Genomic DNA, 15,899 nt, shown 5'->3' with positions numbered 1-15,899 from the left:
GAGTGACATTTGCTTTATTCCCCTCTTCAGGTACTTCTCCCAGTAGTCACCATGATGGATGAAAGATTATTGGGAGTGGCCTTGCAGTGACATCAGCCAGCTACCTCAGCACTCATGGGTGCATCCCATCAGGGCCAGTTTATGTAACTATTCCCTGACCAAGTCCTCTTCCACCACATCTTCCTTACTCCAGCCTTTAACCCTGGTCTCTGGGGCTTGAGATTCCTGAAGGCAGGTCTTGCTAGCAAGGACTGAGGTGAGGAAAGCATTCAGTGTCTCAGCCTTCTCCATGTCCTGTGTTGCTGAATGCTGTACCTCATTCAGCAGTAGGCACACATTTTTTTCTAGCCTTCCTTTTGTCACCTACATACTTACAGAAACCCTGCTTGTTGTCTTTGATACCCCTGGCCAGATTCAATGCCATGTGGGCTTTGTCCTTCTTAGCTTCATCCTTGGGTCCTAAGACAGTGTTTCTCTGTTCCTCCCATTACCTGATTTTGTATTTGAATTTGTCCAGGAACTCCTTGTTCATCCATGCAGTCCTCCTGGCATTTTTTCCCAACTTCCTACTCATTGGGAAGTTGTCTTCCTTGCTGTGAGTACACCTCTTTGGTCCAGGGGATTGATGATATGCTTAAATGACCACTTGCCTGTGACTTTTCAATGATTAGCTGCTGATTTGCTTAAGTGATTGTCCATTTTCCTGCTCATCACCAAGTCAGAGAATTCCCTCAGCTGATGGCAGCAGAGAGGTGTGGAAGGCCACTATCTATCTAAGCAAATGAGAAGAGAAAGTGTCTTAAATGCTGGGAAGATAAAAAAGTGAAGAAAACAGGAGAAAGGAAACAAACGACAAGAGTGCAAATGGGGAGGGAACTTCTTAGAAAAGGGAAGAGGCATGAGAATAAAAGTTTATCCATTTTCAAATAGAGCTAAGAAATTTACTCCCATCAATAATAAACACTTTATTATTGATTTCCTCACTAAGAGGAGAAAAAGGGAACCAGAGGGAAGCTACTTCCTAAGGTACAGGAAACAAATCTGTGCAGGTTGCTGACTAAGGGATGAGAAGTACACTGACAACTTACTATGAACAACCGAAATGTCCTTGGTACCTGAGCTTTAATTAGTTTCATAATTATCTATCACATATAGGTTATATATTGAAGACTTTCCTCATATTGCCCTGATGATTTTTTTTAAGGCAATGATCTTGAACTTTGCTTCTTTCTTATTAGATTTGTCAATATGCAAAAACGCAATATCGCTTTTCAGTGCTTAATATTTTCCCCATTTTCTTGTGTACTAGGCTACCGAATGTCTGCACCACAAAAATGTCCTGAAGAAATATACAAAATAATGCAGAGGTGCTGGGACTACAAACCAGAAAACCGGCCAAAATTCAGTGAGATTCAGAAAGAGCTATCTTCAATCAAAAAGAAAGTGACATAGTGACAAACAAGTGCCAAACTCAATGTGTGGGACTTTATTTTCCAGTGAAGTAATTTTTCCCTTCAAACACTATGCATTTATCCAACATTATTTGCAATATTCTTCTAAGATTACTTTGAAATTAACTGGTTTTTTTATATACATGTGTACCATCTTGAGTGATGCGTTAAAGATACATACTGCAAAATGCTATATATCCAGTTACAGTAATACTGTAATTTAGGTTACATGTACATAGGAAAGCAGATACTATAAATTTAAGGGACTGTGGCTTCTATCTGTTTTACAGCAAGTAACTGCTAGTGACATTTTTTAGAGTTTTTCTACCTTACAGTGTGTTCTCACTCTGCTGTCCCTGTCCTGTATGTCATCACTCTAATATAGTGACTGCCATACATGTTGGCCTTACAACTGAAGACAGTTTTGACAAGTGTTTCAACCAGAAACTTTTATATTTTTTAAAACTCTTTCTGCAGCTGATATTTTGAAGTGATACTTGGTTTTAAGGATGAAGGTCAGTCAGATTCTGGATGCAGATGTGCTTACTGAACAGTAAAATCCAGAATTTTCTCTGTACAGATTGAATTACTTGTGCATTTATCACCATACTGTAGAAATACTTCTAACTTTTAATGTGATTTACTTAAGCCATGCCTTTTTTTTTCTTCCTACGATGCCATCAGAATTCATTAATATGTCTCTTACACAGTGAGACATATTTGTTTCCTTAAGAAACAAAAGACCAATATTAAGTCTTAATTACATATGTTAAGAAATACTGCAAATCATCTGCCTTCCAAAGAATATGTAAAGCAGTAGGCCAAGAAAAAGAGGTTTACCAATGATAACAGCAGATAAAAAGTGTCATTGATCTTAGAGTTAAAGAATTTTCCTAGATTTCCTTTTCAATCCTGATTTTTTCCCTTAAATTGGTAAAAATTCTCAGAATGCAGCTGGAGCCTGCAAAAGATTATGTTAAACAAAAGTACATTCCATCACAGTGTCCAAAGCAAAATACTACTTCTGTATGGCATGAGGAAGTTGTTCAAGCAACCAAAAGTAAAGAAGCGTGTTTAAAGCCTCTGATAGGCTGGGAACAGCAGAGTAGAAATACTAACTTTCTATTTTTCTTACATAATTGCAATCATATTTCAAAAGATTGGGGATAAACAAGGTTTAAATTCACCAGGAATTAAAACCTTGTGTTTTTGTGTGTGTGTGTATATATATATATATATATATATATATGTATTAAAAAAAAAAGGCCAGAAAGAATAAAAGCTTACTAGAAAGGGGAGGGAGGAAATGCACAGTTTGTTACTCTGACTCTGGGTCCTCTTTACAGCTGGAGTTATTTTCTAGGGCTCTACATAGAGATAGAAACAGGTTTACAGACACTATCCTGGTCTGAATTCCAGCATTAAGGTGCTTGAAATTTTTCTAAGAATTTACTAAATTTTTTTCAGATTAAGGGATATCAATTGTTGCTACTGCAAGTAGAAACAGGGATTATGGGTAACATAGCATCTGGAATGTTAATTAGCCCTATGTTTTAGGGCAGTGTTACAGTGGGATTGAGGTGGAGTGAAGTCAGTGGCTACATTACATTTTTATTTCTGCTAAGGTGGCTTTTCTGTTGTCCAAATCATTTTTGCTCTCTAAGGTGTATTTACAGTAGTACTGAGTGGTGGTTTAGGACTATGTGTGACCAAAATATGTGTAGTCTAGAAGAGTTTGTCTGTTACATAGGAGTTAGTGTCTAAATACAACAGTGAATGGTTGTGTGGGAGCACATCACCTGTATTTGAGGTGATACTGTCAGGAATGGTGAGTGCTTCTTGCATTTCTTAAGTGATTTTTTTCTTGGAGCTAAGGAAACATATATATAGATACACCCATGAAGGTAGTGCTTGGAAAATATGGTGGCATAAATTAAAACTTCGTTATAAGTGTACTGGATATATTTACTTAGTTCTGTACTTCAAGTAGCCCAGAGATACTTTCAAGAGCAATAGGAAACATTCTTGTTAGTTTGTATGCTTCTAAGTAATACACAGAGTTTGTGCCTTAATTTGCTAGTGTGCTAATGCAAGTGCAAGTGTACTAAGGTTTAAGGAATGTTTCACAATCATTTGGAAAAATCCAAGATTCACCCTACTGCGTGTCCTTATGTATGCATCACTAAAGTCTGCAAGTAAGAATAACAGTGTCTTCTCTATCAGCATTCATAGCTTTTCTGGAAAGTTAATGTTCTTCTTCTGTTAAAGAGAGGGACTGTTGCTCTGCCGTATGACCTCTTGGCAGCACAGAAATAGTGCTTTATTTTTATAAAATTAAATACTCTTTTCTTTATCTTAAATTAACCAGTCACTATCCTGACTCTCACAGAAGGATAAAAATTGGACTAATATTTTATTCTGAAGTAGTTTAACCTCTGTAGTTTGTATCGCACTTCTGTTTAAATTTAAAGCCTTTTTGAAGCCTGGGATTTCTATAGCATTAAGAAAATTTATTACTGTTCCTCAAGTAGGCATCAGTTCAGTTCAAAACTACTAACACTGGGACATTACCAGAATGAGTTTATGGGTATAGAATAAATTTCAGCACAGGTACTTGTCTCTTCAATTATTGAAACTGTTTTCGTATCATTAATTTGGCAGTTTGTGGCAGAGCTTTTTCATCACATTTCACTTGTAAATGTTGAAACTACACAATTTAGGAAGTGAAATCCATACCTATGTGTCATACTGGTTTTATGTTTTTGTGGACTTCCCACAGGCAAATTCACAAGCAAGCCTGCCATGCCTTGAAATTTAAAAGAAAGACTTGGTATTCAAGGAGCAAAGCTGCCATATCTGCTATCCATGATCTTCTGATGACTTAGTCTTGCATTAGGTAGCCAGATGCTGGTCACTTGGCTCATGAACTGTGTTTATTATAGAGAACTTACAAAGAAGTTCAGATACAGTCTCTTTTGCAAGTATGCATTTCAGGATAAGTTCTTATACTGGCACTATCCCAACCAGGGGGACCCTGAGGGAATTGTGAACTTTTGTACATTGTTAAACTGGAGAAACTGAATACTGTTAACCCCAGCTTGTTACATGAGAGGGGATTCAACAGGTTATATTTTGATTTCATGTTTTTCCTAGGAGTTGTATTCATCTGTTTAAGAACATTTCTTGAAGGGCAAAAAGCGCATCCTTAGTTTGTTTTCACTAGAAAATAAGCACATACTCACTTTGAAGTCCAGTCATCAGTGAAATCATAAGGATTCCTAAGTCTTTTATTTTATGGAAAGTAAATTAGTGAAAAGTGTCTTGCTGAAAACAAACCTTGTTTCAGCAAAGGGTGATCTTGTAGATTTAGCATCCTACCAAGGCATTATCTTAGAAATGTACATTTCCATTAGTTTTTATGAAAACCAATCAGTGAACTTTTTCATTTATCAACTACAGTTATATTGCATTTCTTCTTAACAAAAATATACCTTTTTGCAAAGTTGCCTAAAATTTTTTTGGAAGTTGTTATTGGGACGGGCATCACCACGAGGCTGTTCAGTAAGAACTGCAGTTTGCAAAGCCTGTTCTTACTGATGAGAAACAGAAAACTGGTTAAGGAAATGTTAGGTTATTCATACTTTTTTCATCCATGTCTTTGACCACCTGTTATGCTTACTTAAATCCTATAAGCACATCATTAAAACCGAATATGAAGTTACCTATTTGTTATCTCTTATAACTATTTTGTTATCCCTTTTGAATCCATTGTAGAGGAAAAAAGGAGAAAACCACCATAGTTTTCTGAGGTTACAGAGTAACAAACTGTCAGAAGCATTTAAAAAAGGCCCCCTACCTCCCAAATTTCCCCAGATATGCTGCTGCACAAATATTAACAGTAGTAATTAAATACTAACCCTATTTCCAGTATTCTTGCTGTCATATCCTGTAAATGTCAGTGCTACTGACAGACTTGAGAGAGTGCAATATTTGAAGACCTAAGTTAGTGTGTAAATAGTGTCATCAAACATGATATTCAAGAGCAGCAGTTCTGAAAATGGCTGATTGTCACAAGTGATAACTCATAAAGATGAAATAAAAAGAAAGAGGCTAACTGAGATAATCCACTTTCTGTAACAACTATCCTGTTTGAAGTTAGTAGAAATGTTTGTTATGCCAGTGCACTTGTATTCGTAACATTTTTATGGCCAAGCATAGAATAGTTTGCTATTAAAAGAACAGGGGTTTTTTCCCTAAAGCACAAAAGGACTTGGGATAATGTTGAAACCATTCTTGCTAGGCAAGTGAGGAAAGAATACCCCTGCTACCCACCAAGTTACATGTTTTTTTCCTCTTAAAATCATTTTCATACAATCCTTCACTTTCAGTTATACACGACTTCAGTTAGTAATTAGATAGCACAGGACAAATCCAGTGTTGCTGAAGGTCCAAACAACCATCAGTTTTTAAGAGAGATGTAGTAAATTTGAAACATCAGCCCTATTAAAAATGTTATCTTCCAGTTTCCTTCTGCAGATTTACTGAAAAAAAACCAAAAAAACCCCCAAAAACAAAACTGCAAAAAAACAGTCTTTAAAAAATCATCAGTAAGAACGTACTAGGAAAATGCATCAACCTCAGAAATCTATCAAGTTTATGAGTAGCTATCCCCTGAGATAGTTTCCCATCCTAATTAAATAAATAAGGTTCAAAAGTGGAAAGCTCCAGCTTGAAACAGAAGAATCCTTTCACTAGTCACATTATGAACAGTCTTTCAAGTATTGCTACCATTTCTTTCCTCAAAGTGATAATTTACCTGTGATCTCCAGCTCTTACACACTTTTCAGAATTGCATATTAGTGCATTTTTAATACCCAGCTTTACTTTTAGACCAAAGAAGGGAAGACTGTCCTTGAAAATCCAGCGAGATCTGCTTGGTAGCTCCATGTTTTTGGTAGTGTCCATGTTCAGTTATCAGAGTAATTGTGTTCATTATAATAAGCACCACATAGAACAAGAGCTAGAAGCCAGATGTTGTCTTTAAATCAGCAGCTAATACCCCTGAATTTCACAGCTTTGACTCCAAAGTCCAATTTAATTTGGATTCTCTGTCAGATACGCAAAAGCAATCCCTGTGTCTCAGCCTTACTACTGATCTATAAAACAGAAAGGTTCAGAGATGTATTTACTGTTCTCTCCAAGGAAATACTATCTTCACCACCAACCCTAAGTTACGATTATGTCCCTGTTATGTCCCTCTGTCTCTTTGATATAAAATTTCAACTGGAATATATGTCCAGGTGTGGAACTTGGGTGTTAACTCTGAGTTGTTTAATTTTCAGGCAGTTCTATGTTACTGCCTGGTTTAGAACACCATTTTCTCAGGCATCATCTAGGCAAGACTTAAATTAGAATTTTCAGATGTTTTGGTTGGGGGTTTTTTGTGAGGTAAAAGACTAATTAGGTCACCAGCTACAAGCATTGTTATTTTGCAGCTGTTTCAGATCATAGCTATGAAAGAGTAGTTCTTTTATAGATCTTGGATATGTGTGCCTTCTCTAAATCAAAAACTGTTAGCCGTACTTACAAAAAATGGATAAATAAAGCCCTCAAATATAGTTGACTGGGGTCATAAATTGAAAACATAGAAGAGCCGTGAACTACAATCTTTCTTCACAGGATGGAATGCTCTGTAAATAAAACTTGTGATAGCTGGTTTGTGTTTATATAGATAAGTATGGCCTGTGAGCCAGTATGCTAGCCTAGGATTCACACTGAGCAAAGAAGGCTTGGAAAAAATCCTAAATTTCTGCTATTTGGAAGCATCATCTGGTTTTAGAAATACAAGTATTTATAGATAAGTACATAACTTAAGCTCTGTGAGTACAGTAAGTGAGCCAGGCATTGAAACTCTTCATCAATGTAAAGGAATTAGGCTTTTTAAAAGAAAAGTCAGATAGATCAGTGATTCCTTCTAGATTACAGATGTTGGAAGTATAAGACAGAAGTTTCCATTGCTAAAACAAAAAGATCCACAGTCCTGTCTTTATATGTAGTTAGGTCAGTTTTTCTCAATATATGAAGAATTCCATAATTGTTAAATGCAGTAGTAATACAAAATTCTTGGATTACTGATATGTAAACTGCTTCACTCTGAGATATTGTTTCAATTCTTAAAGAATCTTTCTATACTTGAAATTGAGAGGGCTGCAGTAATCCTACACTTCTAGCTGAGCTCTGCTGTAATAATCTGTACTGTTGCATCTCCCAAACATTTCCTAATTCTGATGGCTCCATGTACCACAGATGGCACCCTTTCACTTACCAAGAAAGTTATGCTTGTGACAGAAAAGTCCAAATATAGTCCTGCTTTTGACTCAGAAATAATCTGGGGATGTTACACATTGATCCCTATGGCAATGTGTTTGTATGAAAATTGAAGTAAGCTTGAAACCAGGTGAAACTTATTGTTCAAATCATGTTTTTAATCAAGTTGCAAACCCTAACTATATTGTAAATTGTCCACATCATAAAAGACATCAGTAGATTCTTGACTGCCTAGTTTACAATACAGAACATCCTGCTCCACCAAGGGAACAATATAAAGCTAAATATGCTCCTTGAGACAGGAATCATTTTGCTGTCAGACCAGGTCTGAACAGTACCTTTAAAGTTAACAGCAGTGACTTAATTCCATCTAAGCTTTGTTGGGAACTTCCTTCTTCTTAACAGACCTTTCCAGATAGTGTTAATTTTCATTATTGTCATCCATTTTGCTTTCAGAAATTTGAAATATTTACTTATACTGGTGATTATACACAACCACCCCCCACACACACTATGAAGTGCTGAGACCTGCAACTGAAGGACATAAAGCATTATTGTTATGTCAGTACAGGGAACTGATCTTTCAGTAGGTCTCAACCGACATGGCTTGACATGTCTGTGTTTGTTTCAACTGTTAATTGTACCATTACCTGTAAGTGACAAGTTAACTTGCTTTTCCACCAAGCTTCCCATCTAATTTTCACTAAAGTGCTAAAAACATGTAATAGGGAAAAAATTAATGGTATAGGCTCATCACTCAGGACACAAAAGGCAGGCAGACTTCTACAGAGAAATTCTGAGGAGTGAAAGCCAACAGTAAACACCTGCCTTGTCCCTTCTTTAAAGGACTGTGTAGTTGCATGCGTGTTCAGATGACTTCCAGAGAAAAAACTTGGACTAGGATTGGTAGGACTGCTGTTTTTGAAGTTGCATGTGTTACTTTTCCTTTGTGTAGCTGGAGGCACCTGAAGACAGAGGAGGGGTGTTGGGGAAGGAGAAAAATTTGGTTCACTGACCTGCCATCACAAGCAAAACTTTTGACACCAGTAGCCTTTAGTGGGCACAGATACATGTGCAAATGTGTTCAGATATCTGTTGAATTTTGTGCCAAAGTATGCACCAGCAAGTTTAATGTCAGGTAAAGCACCTTTTATGCTCTTTGTTGTTTAAAAATAATATATTTGTGAAACAGAACGATAATACATAACACTGGAAATGGGTGCTTCTTCCCTAAAGTACACATGTTAAAAAAAGGGAGAAAAAAAAAAGGAAACAACATTTGTGAGTTTATCTGGCTTTTAATCAAGTCTGAAAATGATAACTGTGTAATACTTATGTTGCCAGTTGTCTGTCCTTTATAATTTTAAATAGATCTGCATTTTAATTTTATTTATTTGCCAATTTTTTATATACTTTAAAGTTACATTTAGAACTCAAGCCAACTTTTCATTTTCCTAGGCTGTTATATAACAGATTTTCAGTATTCTTGTAAACTGCAGACCTTTTTTGAATGGTCCTTTGTCTTCTCCTTTGGACCAGTTACCACTAATGAGTCTGCAGTTCCCTTTTTACTGTACTCTTCCAATAAATGTAAAATATTTGTATCAAGCTGTCTCATTTTATTTGATATTTATAGGTTGTGTCTATTTATTTGCTTCTGTAGTCAAGTGGAAGGTCTAGTAACATTGCTTTTGGGAATAGCTACAGTTCAAAATAGTCTATTTCACACAGGGGAAAACTCAATTTTATTTGATTTTTTGGGCAATTTCTAGATTTAATATCTGTGTGAACCTCACAGTTTGGCATTAATCTTTTTTTACCTTATGCATATCAGAAGGTATTGAAAGAAGTAGTAGCCTAGTGGACAGAAGGGAAAGGACACGTTGAAACAGGCTGAGAACTTTGGGGCTGGAGCTCTGCAGTTTTGAGGATGGTGCACCATGCATTTCTCTTTGAACCAGAATCGTGTTAAGAAGCTACGTGCTGAATAGCAAAATTGTATTCTACACCCCAACAGCAGAGCAAAATGTGCAAGTGTTTCCAGGAAAAAGCAGTGCAGCAATCGAAAGGCTTTATACTGGATTTTTTACATGATCTAGTCCTCTGTTCTCTTTATATTAAAAAAAAATAAATTACATTCAAAAAACAAGTTGCATTTTGAAGCAGATTGCTTTAAAGCTGCTTTGTGTTTTACTTGGAATGAAAGCAGTCTCTGTAATAATTTCTACTGTCACTATACTTCAGTGCAATTTGATTTTCGTAATCCCTTTTTAATATAAAGACTGTGATACCAAAATTATGACTGAGGTAAAAGAATCAGAATTACTATGCCTTAAAAAATTAATCTTTTGAGATCTTGTGGCTAACACAAAGTACGAACACTCCATTGAAAGAACTTCTTCCACTACCTGATTCTCCCTGTGGATGCACCTTATTTGAATACCCAAAACCAGGTAGAAGGACAGGTTTTTGTGTACTTGCACCCTTACACAGTGTTACTAAGCACACTGCATGCTGGAACTGCACTGTGATTTACAAGAAAGAGTTGACAAAGAAGCAAATTTACAGCACTGGTTCATAAGTGGGACTAAGGTACCTGGAGTTGGGTTTTAATAGAATACTACTGTTCCCTCTTACAAACTCTTTGAGGTAGTTTCTCCCAGTAATCATGAATGGATGAGGTGTAAGTCCAGAGGTCATCCCCTGAATTTACTGGTGCGTGTTGATACAGAAGACAGCACAGCATGTGATTGCACATAGGTCTGGTACAGTTCTGCTGAGAGACTAATTTATTAGCAGGATAATTTTGGAAAAGGTTACTGCGACTAAATCTGTTCTGCTCAGTGATGCCTGGCCTCCAAATAATAGAAACATGTTTGAAAACCTGCTACTGCCAAACACTGAGCAGCACAGGGTCATCAAATTTCCTCATTTGAAGTGTCACAGCAGTTAATTAGGAGTGAGGCTAAAGAAAGGAGCCTTGAAGGAGATCAGGGCCTTTGTACAGTCCTCCATTTTTTTACAGTTTAGAAGTACATTTAAAAGACTTGCAGTTGAAAAGATTTAGTTGATTAAGACTTCTCAGAAGATCCCAAAGGACATTAAGCACCTAAGGACCACTTCAAATGGCAGATCACAGCATTTTCATATTCTTGAAATGTCCAATTTAACCATGCAGGCACATCTCCCCCTAACAAACCTAACAGCCTGTAGTAACAAAATGCTCCCAGGTAAGAGAACATATGCCCCAATTCCAAGATGACCATAACACCTAATTTCTTATTTCAGCTCAAATTCACTTGGGACTTTTCATGCCTAGCTGAGTTGTGAGCCCTAACCTTGCAGATACTGTACAACTGGCAAAACTCCACACAGAAGACATTTGGGCACAGAAGTGTTGATCCTGGATAGCAGTGCTTGCATCCATACAGGGTTTTTTTAGACACCCAACATTTACATGTCAAAGCCAGATCAGTTCTTTTTCTCTGGAAGTGGCAGGCATACCTCCCTCCCTTTGAGATCCAAATACTATGCATGCAAAGATGTTTTGATACTTGGGTACAAATCCTGCCTTGATGATTGACAGAAATGCTAAATGAGGGAGAAACATTAATCTTGCTTAGAGACACAGAAGAGGCTCACAGCCCAGGACTCCAAGCAGAAGTATGTGCCTGTCTTCAGCCTTATGTAAGTAAGGGATCTGGGAAATTAGTGGAAGAGCAGGGAGGGGCAGTGTTGTTCTGGGGAGTGGGTCTTTTCCTTTCCAGCGTACTCAATATAGTGGCACACTGGGTCTCCTGAGTCCTGGGATGTTCTCCTGGGTACCTACATCTCCACCATCTCCACACTCTGCAAGCTTAACTTGGGCCAAGGACTATAGAGGGTTCCAAGGAAATCTGCTATAAAGTGTACTTGCTCAGTGTGGACTAAAAGGACCATTATAGATCACCGAGTAGGTATTTTCACCAGTGCCAGAATTTTCTCATAAGAAGTTTCTCATGTGAAAATGGTTGGAAGGACTGTGTGATCTTCATCACACTCTGCAGCTAGAACCTAGTCCTCCTTAAGGTCATGTTCAAGTAATAGTAAATGCTAAAATACAATAACATGACTGATACAGTCTGAATTATAGCAGTACACTTGTCACCTCAAAAGACATGACACAGACAACCACAGAAGACATGCAAGTCAATGACACATGAACACACTACCAACACTGCGACACACAGAGATCTCCTTTGATGCAGTTTCGTCAATATTCATCTCCTCCATCCCCCTCAGTTCCTTGCAGATCTGCTACACTAAAAGCACTGCTGCTAAACAGTCTGCAGAAATGCATCAGGACTAAAGAAATAGCTCTGTGTTGAGAATATAAAATAATGAGAGATAGTGCTCTATTTTTCTAATAACTAAGCTCCTGTAGCTTTCAATGAACTAATATGCTGCAAACAGAAGTCAAGGAAGAGTAAAATCAAACTACTAGCTATCTTAGAATCTTCAAAAGAATCCTCAAAGGAACAGACTGGCATTTGACCATGCTGTAAGGGAAAGAAGCATGCATCTTCAATGGAATTTTTTTGACTCATGATGGATTAGTTCTCTGACAGCTGAAATAAAATGAGATTGCATTAGCAACACCTGGAGTATACTGAGATATTTTTCCACTTCCTGTCCTAAGAGCTTGCACTGCCAAGTGCAAGTCACTGAAGAGAAAGCACAGAGAAGGGTTAGTAGGATAATCCAATTGCTAAAATTTAATCTCTGCAATCAGCAACTATGAAACCCCAACCTGGTAATACTAAGATATAGAAGTCACAGCCACTTTAGGGCCCACCCAAGGGTCCTAAAGACCCTGGCTCAACTAGACCTATAGTCCTGCGTGTTCAAAAAATCCTTTCCACTACTCTATTAACCTGAGCCTGAATTGAAAAAATGCAGTAGCCTAGATCTAGCTAGATATAATTAGCTTCAAATATGATGGAGCTAGACAGCTCATTTCCATTTCACTCACAGTTACAGATCCAGAGGGTCAGGTCTCTAGTGTCTGGGCCTGAACAGGCTAATGTTTTTGCTATGCATCTGATGTAGAAATTTGTACCTTGATTTTCAGTCTTTCCCCAGACTTCAGATGAACCTGTTTCAAGGGGTGTTTGTCAGTCTCTGTCAAGCTTAGGATGCTTTTTTTTTTTCCTAAATATCAACAACATTTAAGCAAGAAAACTAACTGCTATTATAAACAATTATCCGGTTTCCCTTCCCAACATCTTGTCCATCTCCAGCCCACTCAGTGATGGGGTAGGGTAAGAAGCAGAAAAGGCCTTGGCTCTGTGCAAGCCCTGCTCATCAAGAGCTAAAACATCCCTGTGTTATCAACACTGTTTTCAGCACAAATCAAAACACAGCCCCATGCCAGATACTGTGAAGAAAATTAACTCCATCCCAGTCAAAACCAGCACAACAGAGCACACAGAGAAACTTTAGGTATGAGGCAGTGGACATGCAATTCCTTAGGGTGCACATCAGCAGTCACAATTCCCCACTCTGACCCCATGAGTCTGAAATTGTTGTGAAAGACCTTCCAGATGTGTTGGTTGAAAGAAGCAGATGCTCAGAGTTGTTCCTTGTGTGGGAGTGGAGGGATAAAGTAAGCAGTGTAAGCATCCCAGAGGTGTTCATATCAGACTGTCACTAGAGTAAAACACACAAATGCTAAACATTCTTGGGACACTCACCAGTTCCCAGTGTTAACCAGCCCTCTCACAAACACCAACATTCTTCTTTGGAGACCCAGATACAAGAACTTCCCCCCTGTGGCCCCCTGAAGCTTATATTTTCACAACAGCAAGAAGTCGTGAGAAAAGTTTTTGCCCAGCAGCTGTGACCTTGGCGTTCTTGGCCTCCAGGGCTGCAGGGGAAGCTTTACCAAGGCCTTATAGACAAAGTAAGTTGCCACTCCCTGCAGATCCAATTCCAAATGTGGCTACTGAACTGTGAAAAGACCCATTTTGAAATTTCCAGATGCGGTTTATCCAGAAATGTGTGGGAAACACTTGGCTAGCATGGATGTAGCACTACTTCTTCCCATAGAAGGGCTCAACCTGCCCCTTCAAAAACATGTCTACAGCCATCAGCAGCCTATACTCTGCTGTTTGGGACCTTGGCAGGTCCTGTCCAGCATCCTGCATCCTTCCACAGGCCTGTCCTGCTCTCCTCTGAGCTGAAAACACCACCTGAAATCAGTTCCTGAAAGCAAGAAACTATAGATAACTTGACAGGCATAAACAACAGTCTGTCACTCAGGGATTATTAGGTTTATTGCTATAAGTCCTCTAATACAAGTTCACTGTGAAATACAAGATTTAAATGAATTTAAAGCTAGGAAATGGGAAAACCATGCAGCCTTTTAATTTTTCTGCAGTTTCCTCATGATCCACTTGTAAGCACTATCTGCTTTACATTCTGATGTTCACCTACACTGGTATGCAGTAGCTTTTATCGAGGGGAGGGTGAGCAGTTCATTAAGGATAAATTTCAGGAAATAAAATTGTGCCAGACAATTGCAGAAAAGTTGAAGTTCAGGCAGTTTTATTCCCAGATATTTGTATATAGAGTGAACACCAGACTGCTAGGCCTTTCATACAGTGTTATCACCACCAATTAATGAGGCATTTAAAGCACTTATGGTTATCCTCTCTTAAAGCCCAACTTCAACATACAGTCCTAATGTTGACTGGAAGTGGGTTTGGGAGCCTGGTCTAACTCAGAGGTCCTCACAGCACTGTCCAGTGGGCAGAAGTCCTCTCCTTCCATCTTGCTTCATCAGAGAAAAACAGTGTACACACCCAGCTCAAAAGCTGCAGTCACAGCTGGGTAGGGGAGGATGTCCCTGTGCCCAGTACATGCCCCTGGTACCCTGAAACAGGCAGCTCAGTACTTCCAGCTCAGCTCAGGGTTTGTGCTGCCTTGCCTGCAACATCTGCCCCCCCATCCAGGACTTCACACCTAAAAGGAAGTGCCTTCCACAGGCAAGGTGAGTATTCCTTCCTCTCTGTCTTCCTTTTACTCTTCAGGGAGCTGATGGCGAAGTCAGACTGACACAACAGAATCGAAGAGTCAAGATATTACTTGAACCAACCACCTGATTATTATGGGGAAAAGAATTTAAAGCAGCATAATTTGTACCCTCTTTTACCACAAAAGTAGCCTTCACTCTCCAAGACACTTTGGGGTGCACCTGCTGTGAGGTTAAGGAGAGTCTATGTGCCAGATACACATTTTCCTGAAACTTTCTGAGGCAGGCAAAATTTGACAAACATCAAAAATCAGAATATAGCCTGTCTTCCTTTTATTCTTGGTTATTATTAATATTCTTCAGTCATAGGGATATCAAAGACTTTGGCAGCAATGAATGCAATTTAGCTGCTCCCTAGAGATGGCTTTAGAGAATGCATAATCAATTTTATAAATGAGCAGCTGGCCTGCACAGCAAGGTGCACTCTGCATTTCACCAAAATGAATAATGAATTGCATATACTCTGCATTAAGATTAAGATTGGCTTTTTTCTTAGAAACTGATGTGACTGTCTGATTTCTTTCCCATGTTGAAAGACAAACTAATCCTGGTTGTTGCTCAGTGTACCCAACTTTTACATGCAGTACCCATGGCCAAGGACCTTCAGAGACTGCACGCCTGGAAGGAGACTCCCAGGTATGGGCCATGGTCAGACACTCAAGTCAGAGGCAGATTATGAATGTCAGTCTGCCCCAGACACTGTGGATCCTTCAGTGGAGACAGCCATGAGTAAATCTGAGGCTCCAGCCTTGGAGATTGTCTTCTGCTGGCCCAACAATTTGATAATCTTAGCAAAATGGCAAGTATTTATTTTTATATTGAACAAAAACATTTCATTGCAGAAGCAGAAAAACAATTTCCAATACCACATCTATTTCTCTCAAACTTCATAATCTCTCTGATCCAGGACAAAAGTTTGTTCAGGCCCAAGGGCATTTTGTTGACTTTCCACTGGCCTTTAAGTCTATAATGTGATTTCTCAGGTCTCTGTGTGGAAATGATTTGTGACTCTCATATTCCCATTGAGAATAACCCATCCATTATATAGC

At 38.5% G+C, this 15,899-nt stretch overlaps 1 protein-coding gene across 1 annotated transcript in view; it reads left to right on the top strand.

Moving 5' to 3' along the window:
* The window catches only part of FER (FER tyrosine kinase), a 156,173-nt gene extending 146,787 nt beyond the window's left edge, over positions 1-9,386 (top strand). Inside the window, exon 20 of the mRNA XM_064641023.1 lies at positions 1,310-9,386. Coding sequence (XP_064497093.1) covers positions 1,310-1,452 — 143 coding nt within the window. The 3' untranslated portion in view covers positions 1,453-9,386. The remainder of the gene's footprint in view (positions 1-1,309) is intronic.
* The last annotated feature ends 6,513 nt before the right edge of the window (positions 9,387-15,899 follow it).

This window comes from Pseudopipra pipra, chromosome Z, assembly GCF_036250125.1.
Source record: "Pseudopipra pipra isolate bDixPip1 chromosome Z, bDixPip1.hap1, whole genome shotgun sequence".
NCBI lineage: Eukaryota > Metazoa > Chordata > Aves > Passeriformes > Pipridae > Pseudopipra > Pseudopipra pipra.
Note: the sequence above shows the minus strand (reverse complement) of the source record. Positions and strands in the feature narration are given on the sequence as shown.